Here is a 13,062-nt window from a genome sequence, read left to right on the forward strand (position 1 = left end):
ATTAGTCCTAAAAATGATTTTTTGGGGGTGGGGGGGGGTTAAAGAGGGGGTAAAAATTAGTTTTATTTAATGATGTTTTATTTTATTTTTCTTGGTCGGAAAAGCCAAATTTTGTTGATCATAATTGTTTTTGTCAAAGCAATAAAATTATATAAAGATCCATGCAGGTGAATACTTTTTATACCCCGATCCGAAAACCATAAATTCCCCGACATCCACCGCCCTGCAGCTGCATGCTGCAGAGTTCACTGGCTGTGTTCGCTACCTGAGAGCCGGGCTGCGATCCCAGGAGAACCCACTGCATTGTTCCTGACTCTTACAGTCTCAGAGCCCCACCTCTGTGACTCAGCCCCAGCCTCACTTCCCCTCTTGCTGTGGAGAGGAAGGATCTGCCAGATAGTGGGTGTGTTTGCGTGCATGTGTGTGGTTGTGACAGTGTGTAATGTCACCCATGTCTAGGGTGGAGTGCTGCTTCGACAGACCAAAGTTCAGCTCTTTTTATTTGGAGCTCGCAGTTTGCCCGGCCAGTTCACATACAGGCATGTTGAATAAAAAGTAAACATTCTTTCAGAGCGGCAAAGCGAAAGCCTTTTATTTTTAATGATGCGGATTAGTACTCTATGAATATGACTTTACTACTGTTGACTTTAAAATCTTAAAAAAATCTAGCAGTAAATTGCATTAATCTACCAGAATCGTGTGTATTTTTTTTTACTGTTGAAGAAAAAGAAGCATACAAAATGCAGCTTACTAAAAATTGTATTTATCTTTTTATATGTTAATTAAGTTGCTGCTCTTTGGCTGCAGTTGCTAACACCTTAGCTTCATAGCCAGAAGGGCAGCACTAGCTCAAATCTTGGCTTTTGGCCTTTCTGTGTAGAGTTTGCATGTTCTCTCTGGTTTCTTCCCACCATCCGGAAACATGCATGTTTGGTTAACTGGAACATTTAAATCACCCTTCGGTGTGTATGTGGGAAAGGCTGTGGGTACCGTGATGGACTGGCTGTCCTTGGTTTACCCTTTTGCTCTCAGTCCTCTTTAGAGCATGAATAGGCTCAAGCTCCCAGTGACTCTGGATTATTATTTATCAATTAAATGGATGAATGATTAGTTAAACAATTTCTTGCTATTTGCATTTTCCTGAAGCTGTTTAGCTGCTTTGAGCACAAGCACACAATTTTGTTATTTGTCATATCTGATAAAATATTACAATTCATCCTGTTTGCAAATTATACAAATTTATTTTGTTCTGCGAATTATGATTTCTCACATGACTTGCGAGATGTCTAAACTTAATCAGTGGTTTAAATACAACAATTTTTTGATAAACTGGAATAAAACAAAAGTCACGATTCTATCAGAATGTCCATAGATCAAAATTTAATGGCAAGAGCAATTTTTAGGGATTGTTTTAGATCATAAATTTAACTGGAAATATGAAATGCAAAAAAAGTATTGAACTTTTTCGTAAAGTAAATAATATTTTAGAACTACGGATAGTCCGGATATTATATTACTTCTTGATTCATATCTGATTGTATAGAGGTATGGGGCAATACATGCGAAACCAAAACTAAACATTTGTGACACAAAAGAAAGCATAAAGTGAACACTAGACAACATATTACTAAATTGTTTATTCAAATATCTTGAAAGAAACTTTCAAGATATATATATATATATATATATATATATATATATATATATTTTTTTTTTTTTTTAAACAGTTGCATTCTCTCTTTGTTAACAAGCATCCACCAGGTGGCATCTATTTTACTTGAGGTAGACACCCTTTCTTGTCATCCTCATCCAGAGAATAATCCAGTTCAGGACATTTTTCCTGTAAATTAACATGGCCTGAAACATTGGCCATCGCATTGCTTTCTGTTTCTGTTTTCTAATAACCTTTGTTAACCTTTACCTCATCAACTTCCCCTTTGTTTCCCCAGCTGGTGAAGTTGTGTATTGGGATGATAGATGCTGGAAAAGCCTACAACGCAGCCAACAAGCAATTTGTCAACGGGATCCGGGAGCTTGCCCAGCAGTCTGCCAAAGATGAAGTCATTGAGGTAAACAATGAAATAATCCAACTCGAACGAGATCAAATAAAGTTCCCAGCTTCAAGGGTATTTTTGTTTGATTTTCTTTTCCTTTGTCCTGGTTACTCTTTTTGTTTTTATTTAACACATTTTTTTCCCTCCATTAAATGTTTTGGATGAGATAAACTATGCTATAACATGGCTCATAAAAGCCTGTGTCCAGTTCTTGTTGTGGACACCAGATGTTTTGTTTTCTCTTGTGAATTTCTTTCTCTTTGCCTTTGTGTGTAGTTGTGTCACAACTTCACTCTGAAATGTGAAATTCAAATTCTGCATACACCCAAACATCATAGACCTTAACTTAAATAAAAAAATAGTCTTAAGACGGTTTCTTTTTCATCTAAAGATTACTGGTTTCCTTTACTTTGTATATAATAAATTGTGTTTGTCCAACCTTTGCTGATTTGCTTTGTCTTCTGTTTTTGCCTGTTTTCATTTTCATTTTTTTCTTCCTTTCTTTCTTTCTTTCTTTCTTTCACAGTCCAGCCTCACAAAGTTTGCTGAGAGTCTGCAGGAGATGATCAACTATCACACGGTAACGCTGTTCTGTGAAAACCGGATGCATTCCATTTAGTTTTTCTTTTTTCTTCAGCTGTTGGCTGATGACAAACCCAGATGGGCAGATAGTTCACCACAGCTGTTTAACTCTGTTTCTATTCACTGCTGGGAAACTCGGCAGCAAATCACTGGACAGAAAATATCTCCAATGTCTTTTAAAAAAAAAAAACTTTGTCTTGGGATCAGTTTTTAGTAAACCTGATGCTAAGATTTAATGTCTGAGTTAACAACCCCGAAGCTTAGCGCTGCTGAAAACATGTCAAAGTAGCTAACACTGTCCGCCATAAAAAAGTGGTTAGCTGGAAGCTATTTGGGTAGAGTGCATGTTGTGGAGCACAGGAATTTAACTGTTAGAATAAATTATGCATCAGTGGAGTCAGCATGGTCATGGTCAATTTTTTATGATGCGGTTATCATCCTTCAGGACAATTCAACACTTTAGAAGAAGTATTTAGGATTTAAGATGTGAGTTTCTGTTGCTCTTACAGATTTAGTGTCATATTGCTGCCATACGTCTCACTTTCAAATGTGGGATATCTGCTATACGTAGCAGCCATTCCCAGGTTCTTGAACGTTTTAGGCACCTGTCTTGACAGATTTCATTATGTGACGGCTTTGATTTAGTCTCATCCTTAGTCTCCTGACTTGTTAGTGTCTGGTTGGGATTGTAGTTGCATTTGAAGAAGGCGGCACAGCGTTCCACTTTATTCATGCTAATTTAACCACAGAGAAGAGGCGCAAGACGAGCCAGAGGCTCTTCTTATGCAGTGACTGTTCCTCTGTTGGTCCTCCTTCTCAAGTCTTTTCTCTGTTAGCCAGCTTTACGCTGTCAATCTCACAGCTTAAGTCAAACTATGTGGTCAAGTTTAAGACGTTCTGATTTCAGTCACCAGCCAATTTCTCAGAGCACCTCCAGGCTAATGTTGATGGATAAGTGATAAAACCTTGAACCTACAGAAAGTACAGACCATTTTCCTAATTTAACCAAACCAACTTATTGGTGGCAACTAGATTTTCCCAGCTGTGGTTCTTGTTGTTAAGTTTACCACTTTTCTTTGACGATCCAGATTTAGATCGAGAATGTCCTTGAATTCAAGAATGATTTATTGCAAAGGAGGAAAAATGTGATGAGCAAACGTCTCTGTTACAGGTGCTAAAAAAAAAGATTGATTCTATGTTGGATATAGATGCTAGCTGCCACTAATCCAGTTGTAAGAGATAAATGGTAACAAACCTGCTCAGACTTGGATTTTAAATAATGAAATGCAGAATTCGAAGTCCATATTGACTCCAGTCTGGTCCCCTAAAAGCCTCCAGGAGTCGTACTGCGAGCCTGCGACTGTTACTCATCCGAGGCGACTGTTGCCATATCAGCTGACTGCCTGATTGGTTTTTGCCACTCAGCGACCTTTCAGCACATGATCTGCTCAAACACAGAGCTCAGTCTGTTAGTCAGTGATTGCCTCTCCCAGGCACACTGCTCATGTTGTCTTCAGGCTCTACTTAACGTGCTTGTAGGGCCTTATTTTGTGCTGGGGATCTCATTTTTCAAGGAAGCGTGCAGGTTAATGAGAGTATGACTCACCAACAAGAATAAACAGTTTGCGTCACTCCTCGTGTTTATCTCTTTATGAGGGGAGTTTACAGAGTCGCTGTGTTTGTGTAAATTTAGTTTCCTAATTACAGCCTGTGATGTTAACAAAATCCCTCCAAAACTGAGATGGTGAATGCTGACTGGTTTGAAAAAGGAAACCTATTGGTGTTTCTGTGGCTGTTGTGGATAAATACACGCCATGTTAAGTGTTTAAAATGTTTATTCATAGTTTGTCAACAAATGTGGTTAAATGAGCATAACTCATTTTTTCTCCTTTCTTCACAGATATTGTTCGATCAGGCGCAGAGATCAATCAAGACTCAGCTGCAAACATTTGTGAAAGAGTGAGTGTCAATGAAAGAAAAGAGCAAAAGCAGGAGATACTCTAGATATTTGACGTGAACATAAGTAGTCAACATTAAAGAAATTAAATGTTGGGAGGAATAAACAGAAAGAAGAACAGAAATGTTTTCTTCACAGTTTCGATTTACAGTGAAATGTTTTTTTTTTTTTTAATGGTGCCTTCCAGAAGTATTAATTCCTCCTTGCAGTTTCTTTCATTTTTCTCATGAGAAAGCCACATTAGGATTTTATGAAGACCAAGACAAAGTAGTGTTTGATTGCATAGTAAAAGGAACTGTCAAAACTTTTTTTATGAAGAGAAATCTGAAACGTGTGATTCATTTTTATTCATCCCTCTTGAGCTAAAACATTTTCTAGAGACAGAGATTTCTGGCCTGTCCACTTTGCAAACTGTCTGAAGCTGAGATGGGATTGAATCTTCATCGTCATAGTTCATTACACTACATACTAGATAAATGCTTCTGCATAATGGGGATAGGGTACAAATGCTAGAGATAGTTTTCAGATTTTTATTTGTAAAATATCAAATAAAACCCCTGTTGTAATATATTTTTGGTTGCTGCTGGAATACTAAATGTGGAAAGGGTCAAGGTGTATGACTCCTTCTTCCAACTTGCTTCATCATATCTGTGTGTTTTAAACCTCAGCTTGAAAATTCAGACTGTTGGCATAATTACAGGAAGCAGTCACAGCTCGGGATTAATTCATTAGCAGGATTAACAGTTTTAGCTTCAGGCACGCCAAGACTGAACACCCACATTATCAGCTCCAATACTTCTAAGGGGAAGCTAGACGTTGGTCTTATTTATTATTACTCCCAAAAACCTCAAAGTGAAAAGGCTGAGTACCTTCTCTGAGAGCTTTGATAATAGCAATGGAAAACATGTAAAGCAAGAGTTGACCTCCAGAGATTTCCAGAATTACCTTGGACCTTAATGAGTTTGTTTTTGTATGACCTTCCTGAAAGGTGAGCATTTCTTACTTCAACAAGTCACCTGAAGATAATGAGAAACGCCATAAATTACTGCCTTACGAGGCATTATCCACATATTCTCTAAAAATATAATTATTTCTTTATTCTTTCATTTAATAATTTACAGAGACATAACTTAGCAACCTGAAATTCAGAGTCTAAGTATGAGTTTTAAGCTTTTATTGCAGCTAAACGCTTTTATAAACTTTTTTTTTTGTGAATGTTAAATACACTGCCCAAAAAAATAAAGGGAACACTCAAATAACACACCCTAGATCTGAATGAATGAAATATTCTCATTGAATACTTTGTTCTGTACAAAGTTGAATGTGCTGACAACAAAATCACACAAAAATCATCAATGGAAATCAAATTTATTAACCAATGGAGGCCTGGATTTGGAGCCACACACAAAATTAAAGTGAAATGTTCCCTTTATTTTTTTGAGTAGTATATATTACTTCTATTAGGTTAGAAATAATAGCTTTAAAAGCGTTTTATGTGTAAATGTATCTGCTTGAATTCTTGGTTTTGCTTCCTAAATCTGCATAAGCATCTGCCACAAAAGTCATTTTTAACCGCTTTGTTTTTTAGACTTTTGCTCTCAGCATCCCATACTTTGATTTTTGCTTTTGAGCTTTAAAATAAACTTGTTTGAAAAGCTTCAATTTTCCATTGTCCTTCTTTGCAGTGACCTGCGAAAGTTTAAAGAAGCCAAGAAACAGTTTGACAAAGTGAGTGAGGAAAAGGAGAATGCGCTTATCAAGAACGCTCAGGCTCCTCGCAACAAGCAGCACGAAGTAGAGGAGGCCACCAACATCCTGACCGCCACACGCAAATGCTTCCGACACATTGTCCTCGACTACGTCTTACAGGTATGCTGACTGTGGGATTTAAGCACAGAATAACAGCAGTGCAGTAGGGATCAGTCTGATATTTCTACATCATGTTGCAACAGAAATTTTAGTTCAAATCTTGTAGCACAATTCAGCAGAACATTGTGCTTTGCCAAATGGTGCACAAGCATTTTTTTTTAGCAAGGCTTTAAATAGAGTAACATTTTGCTGATGTGCAGCTTAAAAAACGAGCTGTGCTGTCATAGTACCGTTTTTATCTTAACTTACAGATGTGTGATACTTCAGGGCTGTCAGCCTACAGTGCCTTGCAAAAATCAGCATATTATTAAATGTATTTATATATTCAAGGGATTTAATGTGCTGGAAGGCCTACTTGTGAAGTGGAAGCATGTTTTATTTTTTATTTTTACTTTCACAAGTAGAAATGTGAAACATCTGGTATGCATTTGTGCTCAGGTCCTTTTCTCTCATTCCCCTGAATAAAATCTAGTGCAGCCAGTTGCCATCACAAGTTGAGTTAGTAAATAGAGTGCAGCTTTGTGTGATTTAATCTGTTTAGATCCAGATGTTCTGGGAAGGCTTGCTTTTAAGCGAAAGTGCCAAGAAGACAACAATTGTTAGCAGAAAACTGAAGGTGCTCTGGTTGATCGCTTGTTGTAGTGGAAAACTAGCAATGCATATCAATCGACCAGACTTTATTTATAGAAGATCTTTCATGTTTAAAACAGATAAACAAACATTCAACTTTTAGAAACACACAATGAAATGATCAGAATGGTCAAACAGAGTAAATGATCAGGAATTAACAATGCTACCCTATTTTAAAACCTGTTGGTGGCAGCATAATGCTGTCTGGATTTGTGTTGCACAGGGGAAGAAAGTCTGCTCAGTGTTGACTGGATGAAGCTAAATTCAGGGCAATACAGGCCAAAACCTGTTTACATTGATACCTCTTTTACCTAGAAACACAAAGCCCAACACGACTGAACTGTTCTCAACCAAAGCATATTCATGTGTTAAAATGGATCAAAATCCAAAAATAAATATTTTTTGCAATCTATGGTAAGACTTGGATGTTGATATTTATGGATGATCCTGACTCATTTCACATAACAACATGCAGAATTTTTTTGTAATGGTAATTTTATTATATAGCACATTTTCAGCAACAACGCAATGCAAAGTGCCTTGACTCTGTGTGTCTCTAGATGTACAACACTGATGACACTCGGAGCTATAATTACAGCGAAAGGTATTTCAAAGTAATGACCCAAGGAGGCTGAATACAAAGAGATGCCACACTTTCCAGATTTACAAGTAAAATTTATTGAAAACATTGCATCATTTATCAAAAATTTTTAACTTTGTTTTGTTGGTGTCACACAAATCTCAAAATGTGACAAAGTATGAATACTTATGCAAGTCTATGTACAGTAGTAGTAAAATAAGCAACTACATCTCCTGAAACAACTTAAAAACTCAATTGTGAGCTACATCTATATACTTCCTCCAAGATAGATGGCTAATTAAACCAGTACCAGCTGCTGCTATCTTCTCAAATACTCCCATCTGAATGGAGGATGTCCCTCTGCTCAATTATGTTGATGTGATTTAATTTTCATTCAACTCTACGCTTGAAGTGACGGCTATAAAAAGATCCGCTGGCTGTCATATTTTCTCCCATTTCTCCCAGCATCGTGTTGGGTAACGGTAAGGAAAAGACAAAATGACTCATTTCTTAATCAACCCGTTCATCGAAAATAAGCTGGAAAGGAAATGAAAAAGGGGAAGCTCGCAAGAAAACAACTGAAGTGTTTAATGTTAAATTAAACCTTGTGAAACCTGTTGGGTTTCACAAGAAATAGATTTTCATACATCAAGAATTAACACTTTATTTCCAAGACACATTACAAGACAGGTGTGAGGAGAAGTGTTGCATTTTTGCAAGTTTTTCTTGCTGTAAAGTACTTGCATATAGTCCATGGCATCAGCTGTGTCTGTGAGTCTCAGCAGCTCTAATTACTTTGTGATTTCTGATAAAGCAGCTGCCAGCACTTTCCATTCAATCTCCCTCAAAAGGAACATGCACTGCTACATTTGTACCATTTTCCCCCAAAAGCAGACTTCAACGTTCCGCTTCAGCTCTGCATAATCGCTGCCTTATAAAATAAAGCCTGACTGTGTGGAATTAGTTTAGTTTTTATCAGGCTCTTTGGTTTTCTTTCAGGAAATCTTTAAATGAGCTGCTAGCTCAGCTGATTTAAATGGGCCTTTTTAATGCTTTATATTTGGTTAGGATTGTCAGCATTTTGAAACTCCGCCCTCAAGCAGTGCTTACTGGAATATTTAAGAGATTTCAGCTTCATTTTTTCATTTCTTCTAGATTGTCTTTGCCTGGTTATGTGTTTTGTAGTTTAAATTGACATTTTGGTTGGTGGAGGAAGGAGAAAATATAGATGAGACGTTGCGCTTTAGTTACATTAACGAGACTCTGAGGAGTGAAGCTACGTGATAAATAAAACAATAATTAAGTGTTCACACCTTTTCAAACAGAATAAGAAGTGTTAAGCTACTTATTTTGTTCTTGGTTATGTATATACATGTTCTTTTTCTGCCCTACTGACTTCTTGTTTTCAAAAAACCTGTTTGAAATGAATAAATCAAATAAAATGCTAAACATTCGGGCTCTGGATTCAACTACAGATTCATGAAAAATGTCCTGATTAGTTTCATCTTTTCATCCTTGAAATTAACACCAATTCTTAATATTTAAATAAAAATCAAAACCACAGGAAACAAAAAGCTGTGTCAACTCTGACAGACAAGAAGCTGAAACATTAACTTTTCTTTTGTCTGTGTCTGAGATTAAATTAGACTAAGCTTTTCTTTTCTTTTCTTTATTATTATTATTTTTACTTTATTCAAAATCAAAAGCTTACATAAATTATTTGGTGAGAAAATGTATTTTGGTAATCACAAGGGGAATCATGAAAAGTTTTAGTTTGATTTAATGTTAGACGTGTAAAAGCAAACTGTGTATGTTCATATAAATAATGGTTCCCACTATATCTAGATTGTGTTCAGCTGTATCTGGGCTTCTTTTTTATTTAGAAATGCATAAGTAAACAGTTTCTGCAGAATTTGCATTTGGTGACAGTACCTTACTGAAACTAACAGACCCTAAAAATAGAGACAAAATAAAAAAACTGAAATAGACATGTTTTTTTTTCTTTTCAGAACATTTTTTATATATTAACTTTTTTTTAGCCTCCTCTGAGCTGAAATACAGGCAGATATGGGCCTAATTGTTCTAAAATTCTGTTTCCCTTCCGCACGACAACATGCGACTTACCACAACTGAGCAACCAGTTGTAATTGCCCGTAACTTTTGCCCATGGCTGTTGTCTCGGCCCCGTGTTGCACCAGTCTAACTAAATCACCATCGTTTTGGCATGCTACTTTCGGCACAATTACAAACTGCCTGCCATCAAAAGAGAACGGGAGGGTGAGGCTCATAAAAGCTGTGATGCTTCAGCTACTGTGGCAAAATAATGACTCTTTCCAGGATGGAAGTTAAGATCTTTGTAGGAATACAACTGTGGTCAGTGTTGCCTTACAACCATGAAATTATCGCCGGCCACAAAAACGAATCCAAGCTTTTGTTCTCTGAGGTACCGATGATTTGGGAGCATGCTTTCCTGACCACAAACGGTTCCCTGTGTGTGCAAACAAGCTAACCTGAGAGTGTAGAGCGTCTCTCGTCTTTTCCAGCAGCTAAAAGCACCACTTCACCCTGGAGTGACCTTTCTGTCTCAATGAAATGCATCTGGATAAATTAAAGTATGACTCTGTTTAAATACAAAAGTGAATCACCAATATGTTTGTGATAAAAGTTTATACTTAATGGGAACACACAATTCAGTTTCTGAGAAAATTTGAATGCTGCTTAAATTAAAAAAAAAAAAAAAATGATAATGGAAATTATTACCATGCAGTGGACATCATATGCTCTCAATACTTGGGTGTGGCCTATTCTTTTTTTAAGAATTACTGCATTAGTTTGGCGTGGCATGATGTGCGATGTTATCCCAGTTTAGCCAATAAACTCCTGCAGGGATTTGCTTCATAATTATCAAAATATGTGTAGTTTTTTGTTTTTCTGTTTCTCACCTGAGCCTCCAATACTTTGTGACTTTTAGCACTGTGGGCAAAATTGCGTGTATCCAATGTGATTATCTGCTGGCCTGAGACTTTCTCCAGCTGACTAATTACTACATTAGGTCGCAACACTTGGAATGCACAAGCCAACAGTTATTCTACTCAGTTATGCTCAGTGTTGCACAGGCTGATATTGCGATGACAATATGTTTGCAATGTATTGAGTCACACATAAGGAGCAACACATGAGGCTGTAGTTCAGCTGGGTAAAGAGAAAGTGACTTCCACTCCATGTTTGTGTGAAATGTGACATTGGGCGCCCCCTGCTGCTGAGAAAATAAAGCACTGACTGGAAATGCTTGCAGCAAATGGTGCAATACATTTTATTTAGGTTTTTGTTTAGCTTGATCTTTATTATCATCTTTGTCTGTATGTAGTTTTAAGTTTGTTTTTGGTTGCTGGTTCTTTCTCTGTTCGTAGCCTTAACATCAGCTTTACTTTCTGTTTCAGTTTAGGTCAGCTGATTTTATTAAATAAATAAAAACAAATTAAAAAATGTTTTCTTCCATTTATTTAATTCTTTAATAACTTACTGTGCTTTTAAATGCGTTTTATGGATTTTTGTGTGATATTATGTTGTTGACACTCACTGTTTTCCTTTTATTATTTGCAGATAAATGTTCTCCAGTCTAAGAGAAGATCAGAAATCCTGAAATCGGTAAATCTGCCTCCTAATCACAATAAAGCCAATTGAATATTATCTGGGTTTCTTTTTTTTTTTTTTTTTACATCTGTTTTTACTGTTTTTTGTTTGGTTTTAATATGTAGATGCTGTCCTTCATGTACGCCCATCTGACATTCTTCCATCAAGGTTATGACCTCTTTAGTGAACTGCAACCTCTTATGAAGCAGCTGGGAGGACAGGTACGAGCAAACATCCAGATTACGATATCACTTATTCAACTACTGTGATGTCATGTTTTGGTGCAAATGCTAATCATGTTAACCCCGTGTTAAGTGGTGCCACAAACGGCATTCTGGAATCTGTCAGGAAGTTAAAAATGGCTCCAAGACGATCTTCTAGGTATCATTTACATAGCACCTGGTGGTTCCTTGTCATTAAATCAGAAAAACCTTATTGAATCCTTCCATTGCAAGTTTGCTTCTCCGTCCTGGGACTTTGCCTCAACATGTCTTAAGATTGACATTTTAGTAACAAATATTCTTGAGGGAATGACATGAAACAGGATAAATAGTCGTAAAGGCACATCAGTAATACTGCATTACATGGGTAAAATAAGTGAGATTTTTTTTTAAATTCAATCAGTCGATCAAGTTTATTTGTACAACATATTTCGGAAACAAGGCAGTTTGAATTACTTTGCATCATGAGAAGACATCATAAACACAGGCAACACTTGTGAAAACCAGTAACAGACATTGCATTTTGTCATGTGCAATCGCTATATGTCGGGCAATGTTGGATTTTTTATGGGTCAAAAGCAACTCTGAACAGGTGGGATTTTAAGCCTTGATTTAAAGGATGTCGGTGTTTCAGCTGTTTTTCTGTTTTATATCTGTGGGTTGAGCTGAAGAAAAGAGGAGCCAGAACTCTGGACACTCCAGAAAGATTAATCGTTAACTAGAGTTTACTGACCTACTTCAAATTCTGCTAAAGCCTATCGCCTAGTACGCACCTTTTGCAATTTGAATAGTAATTGATTAATTGAGGGAAAAAAAAAAGTCAACAGATTAACTCTACTCAGTATTGATGTGAAGTCAAGCAGGAAGAGCTGATTAGAGCTTTTTTAATTATTCGCTTATCACTTGTGATTTTGTTAAAAACATCATTATTCTTATTAGGCAATGTATAGATAAACATATATGTGATAATGTCAAACAAGGCTGTTAACCAAACCACATAGAAGGTACTTTTAAATTGTGAGATTTCAACCCAAAAGGATCCACCCCTACACACGGTTTCTCTTCCTATCTCCTCAGTGTTTGTGTGAATCTGAGTGTGTGTGTGTGTGGTGTGTTTCCGCCTTGTGTGTATGCATGCGTCCCCCAGCAAACAGGGCCAGCCCTCTGGGGCCGAACTCAGCCCAAATGTGACTTTAAGATGATTATCACAGTGGAGCTGCTGCTGCAGTTAGCAGGAATGAGGAAGAAAGCCGCCAGGAGGCTGGAAAGAGGGTTTTTTCACAGATTCACACGGTTGATCGTCGGCTGAGCGAACGCAGCGCAGAAACTCAAGGATGATGCTCAAAGTTGGAGGATATGGAGTGTATTGAATCAGAGCTTTGAGGCAGGGATCCTCTGCAGTGTGAGATAGACCTCAGAGAAAAAGTTTTTGTGATGTTTGAACTAGATAGCTAGATTTTTTTTTTTTTTTTTTTTTTTTTTTTTTTTTTTGAAGGGGGGGGTTTTTGGGGGCCCATTTTGAAAAATTGGGGGGGG

General features: G+C 37.1%; 1 protein-coding gene across 4 annotated transcripts in view; it reads left to right on the plus strand.

Moving 5' to 3' along the window:
• The window catches only part of LOC106953331 (arf-GAP with coiled-coil, ANK repeat and PH domain-containing protein 2), a 59,506-nt gene that overhangs the window by 18,121 nt on the left and 28,323 nt on the right, over positions 1 to 13,062 (plus strand). For all 4 annotated transcript variants that reach the window (XM_015042058.1, XM_015042132.1, XM_015042216.1 and 1 more), the window contains exons 3-8: positions 1,950 to 2,069; positions 2,581 to 2,634; positions 4,537 to 4,595; positions 6,279 to 6,462; positions 11,276 to 11,320; positions 11,431 to 11,526. In XM_015042058.1, coding sequence (XP_014897544.1) covers positions 1,950 to 2,069; positions 2,581 to 2,634; positions 4,537 to 4,595; positions 6,279 to 6,462; positions 11,276 to 11,320; positions 11,431 to 11,526 — 558 coding nt within the window. The remainder of the gene's footprint in view (positions 1 to 1,949; positions 2,070 to 2,580; positions 2,635 to 4,536; positions 4,596 to 6,278; positions 6,463 to 11,275; positions 11,321 to 11,430; positions 11,527 to 13,062) is intronic.

This window comes from Poecilia latipinna, unplaced genomic scaffold (genome assembly GCF_001443285.1).
Source record: "Poecilia latipinna isolate Pla-1442-1.1 unplaced genomic scaffold, P_latipinna-1.0 Scaffold2, whole genome shotgun sequence".
In the NCBI taxonomy this organism is placed as follows: domain Eukaryota; kingdom Metazoa; phylum Chordata; class Actinopteri; order Cyprinodontiformes; family Poeciliidae; genus Poecilia; species Poecilia latipinna.